Source organism: Megalobrama amblycephala, linkage group LG6 (assembly GCF_018812025.1).
Source record: "Megalobrama amblycephala isolate DHTTF-2021 linkage group LG6, ASM1881202v1, whole genome shotgun sequence".
NCBI classification, from domain to species: Eukaryota; Metazoa; Chordata; class Actinopteri; order Cypriniformes; family Xenocyprididae; genus Megalobrama; species Megalobrama amblycephala.
Window position 1 is genome coordinate 18,548,744 of NC_063049.1, and position 15,035 is coordinate 18,563,778.

The 15,035-nt window shown below is 39.0% G+C and overlaps 1 protein-coding gene across 2 annotated transcripts in view; it reads left to right on the forward strand.

Annotated features, from left to right (window-relative positions):
* igsf3 (immunoglobulin superfamily, member 3) overlaps positions 1 to 15,035 on the forward strand; it is a 187,696-nt gene that overhangs the window by 162,459 nt on the left and 10,202 nt on the right. For both annotated transcript variants that reach the window (XM_048193202.1, XM_048193203.1), the window contains exon 7: positions 13,583 to 13,993. In XM_048193202.1, coding sequence (XP_048049159.1) covers positions 13,583 to 13,993 — 411 coding nt within the window. The remainder of the gene's footprint in view (positions 1 to 13,582; positions 13,994 to 15,035) is intronic.

Here is a 15,035-nt window from a genome sequence, read left to right on the forward strand (position 1 = left end):
GGACGTATGAAGTTACAGAGAGTAGGCTGTTTCAGGTGTGTTCATTAAGCTGTCCCTCTGTTCCACTTATGCCACTTAATGAAACAGTGCTGGCAGGTTGATCCAATGCTTTGTAGCATTGATATTCATCTTCCGTTAGTGCTCACGCTTTTGCTTAATTTAGAATTTTTGTTTTCAAGTGCAATAGAGGGAAACTCCTCTAGCTGTGATTTCATCAGAAATCCACGACGACTCCACACACAAACGCTCTGTGCAACATCTCAGCAGGAGCTGCAATGTGATTTTCTCCTGTTTGAGCTCAACTTTATAAATCTTTTTACATTTTAAAACTAGATTCGGCATTTAAATCTGAATGTGATGGGTTGTTTTTCCATCCATGATTGCGTTTGTGCTTTTATGGTGCATGTGAAATGCAATAAGATAACACATGTTCATTTATGCCAATCTCGAGGGAAGCTGCCTAACCTTCCAATGTTGTGACACAATCTAATCTGTGTGTGGTTATGCCAGTGGATGTGTCCTAATGGGACTATTCCCACTCCAGATTAATGAAGCAGTCAGATGTGGAATATGAACATTTTTTTCATTAGATTCTCAGCACAAATGGGATGAGAAATGAAACAGAAACAGAATTTAGTGTTGCCCTACATACAATACTGAACCAAAAGAGTTCACCTACACACAACCAGATATAAAGCACATATTGTTTGCACATGCTTTCATCACAGAATACAGACAAATTGCCACTGTCAGAGCTGTGGTGGGTGTGCATGCTGACATATTAGCTCTGTTTCAAATCCAAACCTGGTGAGCTGCAGACCTAGACAGCATTATAAAGCATCATGCTGTTTCAGCATTATTGTTCTGCCTTCAAAGATGTCTTTTTGGACACGTTCTAAGGCAACATCACCTGCAGAGTGTGAAGAGAATCCCACAATGCATTGCAGTGAGCTCAAATATACTTTTTTCTAGGGATGCACCGAAATGAAAATTCTTAGCCGAAACCGAAAACCGGAAAAGAGGAAACCAAGGCCGAAAACCGAAACGCCGAAAAAAATTATGCCAATTATTAGTACCATTGCATTTATGGCTATGACTGTGTACTAACTTTACTAAAATCAAGGCATTGCAGTTGCATAAATTAATATTAAAGTTTCAAACAATAAATCAATTACAAATTATGCAAATATCTATTCAGCACATTGCAACAATGCACAGTATAAAATGCTATTATTTAATGTACACATGACTGGGGTCAAGTTAAATATTTTAGTAAATATTTCTTGCAGGATTTCACTGAACATATCAGACAACGAGGGTGCATGCCCCTCATCTGGTGCAGAGAGATGAGTCTGCGCTCTGATCTCCTTCTCCTGCGCAGGGCAATAGGGTCTAGCTGCAGCCTGAGGGGGCGAGTGGAGCTCCACTCTCGAACAGGAAATACGTCACCTCCAATAGTTTAATTACTGTATTTGCATTATTTGTAAGGGTAGGTTTAGGGTTGGGGTAGGTGTAGACATTAGTAAAACAAGTATTTGCATTACTGTAAAGGGTAGGTTTAGGGTTGGGTTAGGTGTAGATGTAAGTAAAACACAAGTGGAGGTGACGTATTTCCTGTTCGAGAGTGGAGCTCCACTCGTCCATGGTCTGCAGCCAGACCCTTCTCGCGCAGGGCGCTGCTCCGTCTCCACGCGGGTTCTCCGCATCCATCGCGGCCTGGATCATTTCTCGTGCGCGCTACTTTATTTCCGCATGAAAGTAATGGTCTTTATAACGCGGATCAAGTACAGTCGCGATGAAGTGCAGAGGATCCGAATAATCTCAGTGAAACGTGTGCTGACAGACTCTAAGAGTGTACTTTTCATTGTTTTCACTCCGTGGTCCGTCTCAACCACTTTGCTTAGGAGACGCTTTAGTGCTGCGATTAAAGGAATAACGTCTGCTACAGATGCATCAGAGGAGCTGATCTCGCGGTTTCTGTTTGCGTCATCACAACATTTCGGCCGTATTGTTTCGGTGATAAAAGTCTTTCGGCCGAAAACCGAAAATGCACTTTTGGGCCATTTTCGTCCGAAAATTTTCGGTGGCCGAATATTCGGTGCATCCCTACTTTTTTCATTCAGTACTGCAATATATTAATAAAAAGCTCCATCTCATTAAAAATAGAATGTTTCATGTTGTGTACTTTTGCGCTAATCTGCAATAATAGTAATTTATACTAGTAAGTATAAAACTTATATTCAGCAGACACATTAAATTGATCCAATGTGACATATATAATTGTTACAAATGATATCTATTTCAAATAAATGCTGTTCTTTTGAACTTTCTAGTCATTAAGAAATCCTGGAAAAAAGTAATATAAAAATATTAAGTGGCACAGCTGTTTTCAACATTGATTTTAAGAAGAAATGTTGGTTGCACTTTATTTTACAGTTCATGCACTTACAGTGCACTTGCACTTATTTTAAGGTAGGCCTAACTACTCAGGCTTAATATGGCCTAAGGTTAAGTTTAGGATTAGGTTCAGATTTAATTTATAGTAAGGACATAATCAAGGACAGGACTGTAAAATAAAGTGCTCTGTTAGTGCTGTTCATTTGAGCATGTGTGAACGCTGCCATCCGAACCCTGGTGCGCACCAAACAAGCGGACCGAGACCGCTGAAAAGATGGGTCTCAGTCCGCTTCCAAACGAACTCTGGTGTGGTTCGAATGATATATGAATGCAACACGGACCAAAGACATGTAATTGAACCAAAAACAGGAAGATGAAACCCTAAAAAGGACAGAATCCTCACGCATATCGGTTTTCTCTCGTCATAGTCACGAGTTTGCCCATCACAGGCATCAGACGCGCGTCTCCACACAGCAGGTCGTTTGTGTGTGTGTGACGGAGGGAGTTCTGCCGCTTTTTTGACACCTTTACACATTTTATAAGCTCTTCACGAGTTCCCAGCTGGCCAAAATACCATCATATGCAGGCTACCCACACACAACAAGCGCATTTATCTCGGCACACAGCGTTGTTTTGGATGTTCAATAAGTTCTGTCTCAAAATACATTATAAAATCCAACCATAAAATCAGGTTGTGAAACGTATCCCTATGCCTTTAGGTTTGGTATCTTTTGGGTCGGTGATAAAATTGGCAATCTGAATGGTAATCAGACCAGGACTACTTTTTTTTTTTTGGGGTGTGTTCACTACAAGTGTGCACACACCCAAAATGTTCCTTGAGCACCAAATAAGCATATTAGAATGATTTCTGAAAGATCATGTGACCCTGAAGAAAATGACTATTGATGTTTAGCTGGGACTTGCCGTGAAGCATTCAAACTTATGTACACAGTTAGTTAGCCAAACACCATGTCTACACCGGATGCGACCGTTGTCGCTTGCGTCGCAAGAGCTAAAATCTGTCCACACTGGATGCGACAAAGCACCCATTGCAAAGCATTTGTCCTTTGTGTCAGTATGTCATAAATAGAACGAGGCTTCAGTTTACTGTCTAAGATTTGTCACTCACGTCGCACCGCATCCAGTGTAGACAACATCATTGATTATAATGGGTTCTGTTGTCTTTTATTGCATCACACTGCTCACATCCTGTGTAGACACGGTCTAACAGTCTTTAAAGTTACCATGAATTCAAAATTGAGGCGGGACAACCTGTCACTCACTTGACATCACATCAATAGCAAACCACCATCCAATCAAATCTCAATGGACAAAATCAAGTCCCGTCCTACATTTTTTTTCTTGTTTGAGAAGGTGTTTCACTCGTATAAACATGACAACAGGAAAGAAAAGACAAACGCAAATTCAATTTCATGCCGACTTTAACGCACTGACAAACCTGCTATTTGTTGTTGTTGATAGAGGTGGTGCTTCATCTGCTGAGCATTACTTTCTGTTAGCCTACATCTCACTGTGTTACTCGCTTCTCTCCATTAATCAGCTATGACTAGATCCAGCCAACCAGTCTTACAGGAATATGTGTCACCAGACCTGAGGCGGCAGTCAGCTCAAAGCTTTCTCCTCCAGATTGCATCCTTACCTTCAGGATTATGTGTGTGAGACTGCAGTGGGTTTTATGGCTCAGTCATCTGATTTTAAACAGCTTCCTCTTGTCTTAAATGCTCTAGCAAGTACTCCACAGCGCTTCCTCGCATTATCTCGTTGTTTGATGTCGATATGTGTTATTAGTTTGAAAGCAAATCAAAGGGTTATAATTAGCAACCAATCAATATTAGTTTCTTTCCCCTCTCTCTCTGTCTTTCTCTCTCTCATTCGTTCCTGTACCCTGTTCTGGTGAAACTTTCTCATTAATACAGTTCTGTCCCAGCGGCCCCTGTTAAAGTGCTAAGTGTCTTTTACATAAATGGGTCCTGGCAGTGACGGATCAATGCTCTCCCACACCTTTCGTGCCCAGTGGGCACCCGTCATCCTGCCCACTGATGGCTCTCACTATGCCTGTAATTGATGGCATCTAAATTGTCACGGAGAACCGCTATCTCTTTGTCCCACGGATGGATCGCTGCTGTCCATCTTCATTAGGAGCATAGTCTTCCAGCATGCTCCACAATCTCCCTCCAGGGCATAGAGGATTTATCAGCCTCACGCTTTCCCACACACATTCTCTGTTTCTCCTTTCACGACACCCTGTGGCTTCACGCTCTCTTACTCTCTCCCACCCTCTGTCTGTTTTGAACCACCTTGTCCATCCCCTACTAAACCAAAGTAGTGCACCTGAGTAAATGTGAACAGCAGGTGTTTTCGTATCTCAAAAAAACCTGAGAGGAGAACCACTCCCTGTGAACCTTATTGGCTGCATGATGACACTTTCTGTGCCCAATTTCACTGCAGCATGATGTGACCTACAGCGGTGGTTCTCTGATTCTGGTATATAGTTTCTTAGCCTGCATAGTTTTTTGCAATGTGGGATGTTGTGTAGCCGTGCTGATCGGTGTGTGTGCACAACAATTTTTTTCAAAATTGGTAAAAGGAGAGCAGCAAGAAAATGAAGACAACAACAAAATGCGAGAAACAAGCCTTCTAAGTAGAATGTAGATGCTCATTTTTATGAAGGGAAGCTTTAAAAGTGGCCAACTTCTGACTCAGAAACAAGGCAGATTGGAGAGGTTTTAAGATCAAATGCCTTTATTTAGTACTAATTACTTTGAATTAAACTGCAAAGCATGTACGGTATATTAACGTATTCAGTACAATAGATTGTAGGTGTTTTTAATGTTCTTTATTTATAAATATAAAAAATACTACACTTTGGATCAAAAATTTGAGGTCAGTAAGATTTTTTTTTTTATGTTTTTGAAAGAAAATCTCATTTGCTCATCAAGGCTGCCTTTATTTTGTCATTTAAAAAAACGGTACCTTTTTTTTTTTTTTTTTTTTTTTTTTTTATATAATGTAAAAAGCAGAAAGATTCTGTGATGGGTAAGTTTAGGGGTAGGGTTGGGGTTAGAGGATATAATAGAATATATTGTATTCTATTATAATAGAATATATATATTAAAGCTGCTGTCCGCGATTTTTGGCCCTCTAGCAGTTAATAAGCAGAACTGCACGCATCTTGCGGAGGAACATTGTAAGCCGGAGCTACTTTTCTCCGCGTATGTCTATGGCGAGTCACGCAGTTAACTGATACTCTGCGGCGGGTCCTACCAGTCCGGTCTGAAATTGTCAGAATAGAAACACTTATTATAAGTGTACCATAATGATTCAGGATAAGACAAAAACACGGTTTGGAAAATGGAAAATGGATTCATGTTGTATATTATCATCATATAATTTTTGTAAATGTTTAACACAAAAAAGTTTATATTTATATTTATATTAGAGAGAGAGAAAATATTATATTCTATTGTGATATAATAGAATATAGTATAAAAATCATTACATCTACGGAAAGTCCCCGCATAACATGGAAACCCAACAAGTATGTGTGTATTTAGATGCTATGCTGCTCTTGGTTCCTTCAAATAGATGATAGATGTGCAAAAGGGCCAGTCAAGAGAATGATGAGGTTCTTACAGTACCACAGTTTATCTTATTTACAGGAATATTGATATTCATTAAAATATGCCATTAAGATGCTCACTGTCTTTAATCTTGCTTTTAGAGTTATGCCGGTTTCCCTGAGTTAGTCGGCAGTGCTTGGATGTTCTGCTTTGATCAAAGGTGGTACGTGGCCTGAGAAGCACTGATCTGCGGTATTCTCCGTATCCCAGGAGTCTTTATGTAGAGCACCTTATATTTCTTGCAGAGCCCACATGCTCTTTGCTCCTAATTCAATCACTAGAGCTTTCTGTGCTCCCTTATTTTCCATCCCAGTGCCCAAGCAATAGACCTTACTCCATGACATTCACTGACACAATGGAAGATTGATGAAGCACATTTGTTTCTGAAGCATTCATATCCAAAACCATTTCATACGGGTTTGGTAATTAATTAGCTCTGAAGTGATGCTCAAGGTCAAAATATAGGTTACTATCTCTCACCAGATTCACGCAGGACCCGTTCAGTACACACAAACACACACTCACCTGCACTATTGGCTGTGTTCTAAAACTTTACATAGACAGGCTTGTTGGAAAATTGGCTCAATTCTAAAGCAGCACTGCAGGTATCCATTTCAAAGAATGCAATCCCACAATACACTGTGACTTCAATGACAAAAATCCATCCAAATGGTAGATGAATAAAGAGATAAGTTGATTATTTTTATATTTTTGCTATTTAATGATTTATAAAGTTTCTACCTGTGTAAAGTGTTCCAATTGGTCACTTTTTAGGTTCTATTTCAGAATCTCTTTCTCTTCTGAAATATTTTCTCGTTTTGAAAAGTTAAATGATGGTGCTCCAAATGTCATTTTGCATATTTAAAATAAATAAATAAATATCACTCATATGCCTTTTTTGGACCACTTGTAAACACTTTTAACTCTCAAAAATATGCCACTATTCATCACCAGTGCTTCTTAAATCTGTCTCTAATAATAACTCATCTTTACTAACTCGCCCCTGCCTATATCCACACACACCATAGCATTTTAAATCAAAGTCTCTGAGGATGTCACACATCTTTTTCAAAAATGTCTCCTCACTCACTGAACTCACTAATGTCACTTGACTTCTTCACTCTTCAGTGCCTGTAATGTTTCTATTCCTTTTTACTTTTTGCATGAGTTGTTTTTGCTGATTATCATACATCTGAGGCTCTGACAGTAAAACGACAGAAAGGCCTGTGGGTAACATGACCAGAGCTTTAACCAGATGCTATTCAGCCTCAATCCTCACCAGATACTCGCTCCGGCCAAAAGAAAACATTGAATTTAGTTGAATGCTCTCTTAGTGCATAAAAACACATGTCCATATGCCCACTCTTGTAGACCTGAACTTATGCTTTCTGACAGCACATAGCAATCCCTTAGTCCCCTGATGACCACACAGGGCTGTTTTTTTACTGTGTCACAGACCCAAACCCATGCATATGTAGTAAGTTAAGGGAGGGTAAGGGACACATCTCAATGGAAGTTGGAGGATTAATGGAGAAAGGATGCCCAGGACACATCGAGGGCTCATCTGTGGACTCCCTGCCCAAGCACAGATTCACATAATTACAATATAGCCCTAATTGCATTGTGGAAGACTGCTGGAAATCCTTCTGCAGCACAAAGGAATCAGAGATGTATCAGCCTCATTAGCATAGATATTAGGCTTCCATTATGTTTTTGTAGCATACGGAGGGCAGCAGTGCTCAAGCCCCATTCTTCACTGTTAAAGGCAGATCTGCTTAAACTGCTCTCCTGAGGGAAGACGGCCTCCCACCCTTCAAAAAACACACACACAATCTGTTTCGTTGGGATTAAGCACATATCAGAATGTTAATATGACACATTGCAGGCTCTGCTGCTTGGATTAACAGTTAATAGAAGAGCAGTCAAGTTTGGAGCTCTAAGCTGGCCTTCAATGTGCTTGAGTTGGTGCTGCATAAAAAAGAAACATTTTATTTATTTATTTTTTTATGTGTTTTCAACTGGCTGTCACTTACTCCACTCCACAGTCCATAATTTCACTTTTCCTCTCATTTTGGCACAACTCTGCGTTCGGTTATCTACCTTATCTCTGTTCAAAGTGAGCATCTCTTCCGCCTCTTTGCGATTCAATGATCACCTCTTAATATTACTGTGCCGCTCGCTCTCCCTCTGATCTCCCCTCCACGCCATTTTTTTTTTTTTGTGTGTGTGTTGTGCTTTTTTCCCCATTCTCTCAGTTCTTCTCTTCCTCTCAGGCACTCCTCTACCTCCTCTTTCCGTCTCTGATGATTATCCACCTCCACTTGTCATTGCTCCACTCAAAGCCACTTTACATCCGCAAGGCAGCAAATGGATCCTCTCTCCCTCCCTATTAAAAAAAAGAGAGTGCTCCAAAAAGACTTTTATGTTTACAGGTACATCTCAACCATTTCTCAGTCTCTACTCCTGCTCGGGCAAATAGTCGTGCTTGTGGAACTTATAAATATTCATGAACTGGGATATTATTATGTTCAGTGATTGACAGTCATAAGAACTCTTCATCTGTCAGTGGGGGTTGAAATTAGCAGCTACCGATTAACTGTTCATCCCTAATGACTGCTCATGATTTTGTGTCATCAACAGAACTCTTGAAACATCACTGTTTTAATAAGGGAATAAGGCTTACTTTGTAGCATAGATCCCTTTCTCTTTGCAGGTTACATAAATGTTGTTTTAGTGTTTTTCATACTGTTAAATTATATGGTCTTGTCAAAGAAATCAAGCAGAGAGCCACATCCTCAGTGTGCATTATGTCTTTGGTCCGCTGTACATCAGTAATCAACATTCGATTGTGTGACGTGATGTGTCCCTTGATTGCGATTCCTGTGCAAGTATATTTAGACCACCTCTGTGGCCGCATTAATTAGTGTTTTTCAGCAATTACTTAACACCTGTGGTTTGCTGTTCAGTGTAATACAGTTTTACATACTCTATCCTTCACTAGCTGCCTTTTTGTAAAGCCTACATTAAATTTGCTCAGATCAGACTGAAATCTGTACGCTGCTCTTTCCAAACATTGGAATGCTTTAGAAGGAAGTGCAGAGTGGAAGGTGCTACACCCAGCCAGGAACAGCATAAATTTGGTAAACAACAGCAATTTTTCCTCATTAATTCCTCTTTACTACCTAACTGTGAATGAGTGGGCCTGATTTATTGCCTTTGCAATAAATCTCAGCTTCTGACAAAAGTTCTGGCAGTGCCATTTAGTGTGGCATTCGTGCAGCTTGACTGCTCCTATGAGCTGTCAATGGGGGAGGTACATTCTGACTTTTACACAAGATCTCACTGGGATCAAAATGTACATGATTTAGTTTCAATAAATGCTCTTTTTTGGACCTGCAAGGGCATTTTGATAGGTATTGGTATAGTTTGTCTTCATAGTACAATAAATATGATATGGCCCCTTTAAAAGGCATTACAAAACTGGACGTCACCACAATAAATTCTTAATGTAATTAATAAATCATTTGTCTTTCTTGATGGGAAGGCTGCATTATCTTTGGAGATTGTGTCATCAATAAATAAACCAAATATAAGCATCTTTATCACGGCAGCGCAGCATGTTAGTAATTAACTGGGGCTAACAAATTGGACACACGCAGGAGGAGGGAACACAGCTCGCTGTCTTCTTAGAAAATCACAAATGCATTCTAAACATTTTCTCTGTTTGCTTTTTTTTTGCTGCCAACCTCCCCCTCCACACCTCCTTGCCCTCCGTCTGAGAGCCGTCACAAACTGCCTGTAATCAAGCTCTGAGCTGTTTAAAATGTGCTGCTTGATTTGCTCCATTTTTGCCCATCTTTCTTTTTTTTCCTCTCTTGCTTTTCATACATTTATTGATTTTCCTAATTCGATTTACAACAGAAAAGAAATGGCTTGCATTTTTGTCAGGAACACATCTTGTTTAATTAAATTGTTTAATCATGCCTGATGGAGTCAGAGAGGATTCTGTCAGAATTTAATTGGGCGCTTTCCTTCAATAGGACATGTGTACGGTAGAAGGCCCTCCAAAGGATTCAGACCTAGTAAGGGTAACCCTAAAAGGCAAACCCACGCAAGATTATTCATAACTATGGCTAATTTGAGTGGGGAGATAATCTTATCTGCCGCAACTCTTGGGAGCTAATGAAAGAATAGCTGCTCCTGTAGGACAGAAAGAACAAAGACCAATGGACCTCATTTTCGTCTTGTCAAAGGCTCCCTGCTCTGCTCATTTTCTTTATTAGAAAATTGAATGGGGGAAGAGAGAGAACAGAGCATCAGTCTACTTACTGTATGCTGAAAGAAAAGCTCTGACCAGGAATGAGCATGAAACAGAGAAGGCAAATGTTTCCAATCATGTTTGCTGTATTTCCTTTCTGTTGCCCAGGAGACTAAACTGCAAATGTGAGCTGCCTTGCATAACTTTTCTCAGATTTCAAAGCCTCAGTAAATAACCTTATGTAATCTGAGCAATATTGTATTTAATTTTGCCCCCGTGCTGGAGTCAAACAACAGTATTACGTAATTTGAAAATACCTTTGTGTTTGTAAACATGATTTTTTTTTTTAATATCATGCAGCGCTGAATGCTGTGATTGGTGATGTGATAATTCACATTGAATTCAGTAAAGAAATCGTCTAGGTTACAAATGTAACCGGTTTCCTGAGAAGGGGAACGAGATGCTGCGCCTGATAATGACACTGGAGAATGCCCTCAGCATGACCGGTGTCTGAAGCACATGTGCAAAACACTCTAATTCATTGGCTGACGACAGTCCGTTAAATACTGTTCATAAACAGAAAGTAGGGCAGCTGTTTTGTTTATGGGGGTTACCGGAGTAACAGCTGCATTTCTGCTGTTCCATAAGCGCCATCTGCTGTCAGAGAGAGAATGTGCATTTTCACAGACAGATGGTGCATGCCTCTTTGACACAGCACACACTCAGAGTTGTACATTTTAACTGGTTGATGGAAAAGTATTCTTAAAATGCATTCTAAAAAGCTGATTAGTATGACTAATTATTAATAATTAGTAGTTTTTTTTATCCTCCTCATCATACAGCTTATACTACTGTTGCAGCAATTAAAATAGTTCAGTTTTGTTTTTAATAGCAAAGTAGTTATATTTCTTTTTAATTTTATATTTTAAAATTAAATTGCATATAATTGCATATTGCTTTTTAATTGCATATAAATGCTAAAAGTAAAATATCAACATTGACAAGTGCACTATAGCATAAAGACTGCTTAAAAGCTAACTTACATGAACTAAAAACCACATAACTGATTTCATGGGGTCTTTAATCCCTGACATCTCTTTTTTTAGCCTTTGTTTTCTGTTGAAAATGGAAAAATTTGAAAGAAAGCTAAGAAATCTGTTGTGTGGCAATCCCATCCATTGGTGGTTCTGCTTTAGAGGATTGAAGAGTCATTCTCCTGTTCTTAGCTGATAACTCTGGAGTGTTCTTTAGAGATTCCCTATGGAATGACTGCCAGCACTTTGCGAGCATCTTTAGTGTGCACCCAACCAGTAATGTTTTAAATTCGAGGGCACACAGGATGCTATTTTGCATTTACAGGAAAAATGCCTGTTAGCTTTGACAAAAGCTTAATGTGCTTTTTTGTCGATCTGAATTATATTCATCCCCATTGCAGATTCTGAATGTACTCTTTAAATGTACACTGCAGTTCAATGAAAATACACTGGTGTATAAAAGTTTTGGGTTAGTTAAATTTTGTAATATTTCTGAAGAAGTCCATTTGATAGAAGTGCTAACCAAGGCTCCATTTATTTAATTAAAAAAAACAAGCAAAAACAGTAATATTGTGAAATATTTAAATAACTGTTTTTCTAGGTTTTAAAATGTAATAAATTCCTGTAATGTCAAAGCTGAATTTTCAGCAGCCATTACTCCAGTCTCCAGTGTCACATGATCCTTCAGAAATCATTCTTTTATGCTGATTTTGTAAAGTAGTGTATGTTTACATGCTTTACATGTACATGTATGTTGCCCTGTCAGAGAAATTGTCAGGAATTCTGTTTGTGTGTGTGTTGCTAACAAATGCAAACAAGCAACTGATCAAGTGTGACTACCATCAACAACTGAAGGGCTACTGACACTTTCATTCTTGTCTGTATTGTTGGAGTCTTGAACTGTGGGTAGATATTAACTATGACAGCCCTGCACAGTGAACACAACTCATTTTGCTGTGTGACATTTTAATTTAAGAACTCTTGGTCTGATATCAGATATGTTGACAACAGTATGTCAGCACACGGCGATTATACTGCAAACTCCTCAACTCCTGTCATGCACATAAAATACACATATGATCATTAATTATTTGTAATAGTTTTCTTTGCATTTTTGGAGTATGTTTATGCTTAGCTTTTAAAAAAAATGAACAAAGCCCATATCCATAAATATCTGTAAATTAAAAGCCTAAACTGAGGAATAATTCCTTATTAGTTTGTGTTTTCATTTTTTAAGTCTTAAACCGTAGAAATGTTAAATCGGTGAGATTTGACACTATACAATTGAGGAGCTTTGCTGCAGGGATTGAGTTTTAGGCCTACTGGTTGGAATCATGAGAGTGTTCATGCCACTGTTATTCCGGAGAAGGTCCAGGCTTAGGGATGAATCAGGGGACTTTGCTGGAAGTGCAGAAATGCGTGATGGGGATTACTGGAGCCAAAGTGTCAGTGGAAAATTGGATTTTTAGCAAAGAGCCATTAAAGCAGAAAAAAACAGAATGTGAAGTTTCACAGATGCTCATTAATTTGTGGTATTAAAAGATGTAAAAGAACAATCATATGAAGTCCCACCAATTTTGTATTTTATTGATAAAAGGCACTGTGTGTGTGTGTTGAGGGTAAATGGAAGGAGGGATGCAGTGGCATATGCTAAATGCGTTTGAAAGTGTGCCTGAGCCATTTGCATGTTCCATTGCCAAATAGCAGAGATTCACATAGGACATCTGCTCTCTTTTTTTAAGTGCTTCTCTGTTGCACTTATCTAATGATCTACATTTGTAAGTGTGTGATGCCTAGTATATGCAGGTGTGAAAGTGTCTCCCGTCTTCTTTGTGTCTTCGTGAGCCGTCTGGTGCTTATAAATCCACTCATAGTGTGAAATAGCAGCCATTGCTGATGGCGGTCACACCTGACGCACCTGCAGTAACCCAATATGTATGCCCAGGATCCCGCAGCCTTGCTCTTGTATCTGACATCTTATTTCTGCCATATCTAACATGGGTGATACCAGCACTTTAAGAAGTGCTTTAAGAAACTAGTCACAAAAGTGTACACTTTTTTTTTTATTGTATACAAATACAGTAAAATATATTTTTAAGATTTGAAGTACACTGCAAGTGCACATTCAACACAATTAAGCACAGTTCTTTTTCACAAGGATACTCCCATCAGACAAGAACAACAGATTCTAAATTCATTGTAAATGTATATTCATTCTAATGTTTCCCCTTTTTTCTTTCTCCTCCTTTTAGTGAGTAAACTGAAGGTACACAAGTCCAACCAGAGTCTGCAGTTTCTGGAGGACAGTCGGGTGCGTGTCAACTGCTCTGTCACCTCCCAAACCAGCCTGGATTCTCAGCATGCTGTGCTGTGGTATGCCAGGAAGGCAGAGGCAGGAGAGCCGGATGAGCTGCTATTGAAGATTGAGCACTCTGGAGCATTTGAGTACGGAGCGTACGCGGAGGAGGAACGTCTCCGCAGCCGTGTGCAGTCAGAGAGACTCTCTCCTCGGCTATACGGCCTCACCCTTCACCGTGCCGAAACCAGCGACTCTGGAACATACTACTGCCTTGTGGAGGAGTGGCTTATGGACCCTGATGGAGCCTGGTACCGTCTGGCACAAGACTCCTCCGGCTTCACACATGTGATGGTGAGACAGCCAGGTAAGAAGGTGGTTGTTTATGAAATCGATGTGTATATTTGTATGCATACATCAAGTTCATCTATTCAACACTGTCCCCCAAAGAAACAATATATTTTCCTTCAATTTATAGGAAATTTATCAGAAAAATGTATAATAGTTTCCACAAAAATATTAAGCAGCATAACTGTTTTCAGCACTGATAATAAAAATAATAATAATAATAATGTTTCTTGAGCAGTAAATAAGCATTTTAGGATGATTTCTGAAGGATCATGTGACACTGAAAATGAGTAATGATGCTGAAGATTCAGATTTTAAAAATATATTAAAATTCAAAACAGTTATTTAAAATTGTAATAATATTTCACAATATTACTGTTTTTGATCAAATAAATGTATCATTGAGTATAAGAGACTTCTTTCAAAAAATGAAGTGTATTTTACCCATTTTGGTGTGATTTTCTTTCTCTTTTTTTTATTTTAATTTATTAATTTTAATTAATTTTATAAATGAAAATGACAAAATTACACACATCAGGGCTCACAAAATTTCAAAATACCTGGTAGCCCTTCGAGCAGTCGCTCTTTTGGTAGCCCGAAAATAATTTAACTAGCCTGAATAAAAAAGACAATTTTTTATGTAGAAATTTAGACAGGAGTCGAAATATCAATCAAAAACAAAAACACAAATGTGCATTTGGTTCTAACTGCACTGAAATTTCTATGAATTTCTATCCTGACCTGACCTTTTTTTTGGCTAAGTAGAACTGAAATACTGCTGTAAACCCATGGGCCTCTTAACATTTTCACACACAAAAACACACACACACACACACACACACACACACACACACACACACACACACACACACACACACACACACACACACACACTCAAGTATCATCGAATTTCACAATTTTCTCCACTGTGCAAACAGTCTCTATCACTTGGCAACAAAAAATTAAGTAAGAGCGACACACCTTTACAGGGGGTGGCAGTACCAACTGCTTTTAAATGAACATTTTATTTAAAGTAAAATTTCTTCTTTGGCAAAATTACA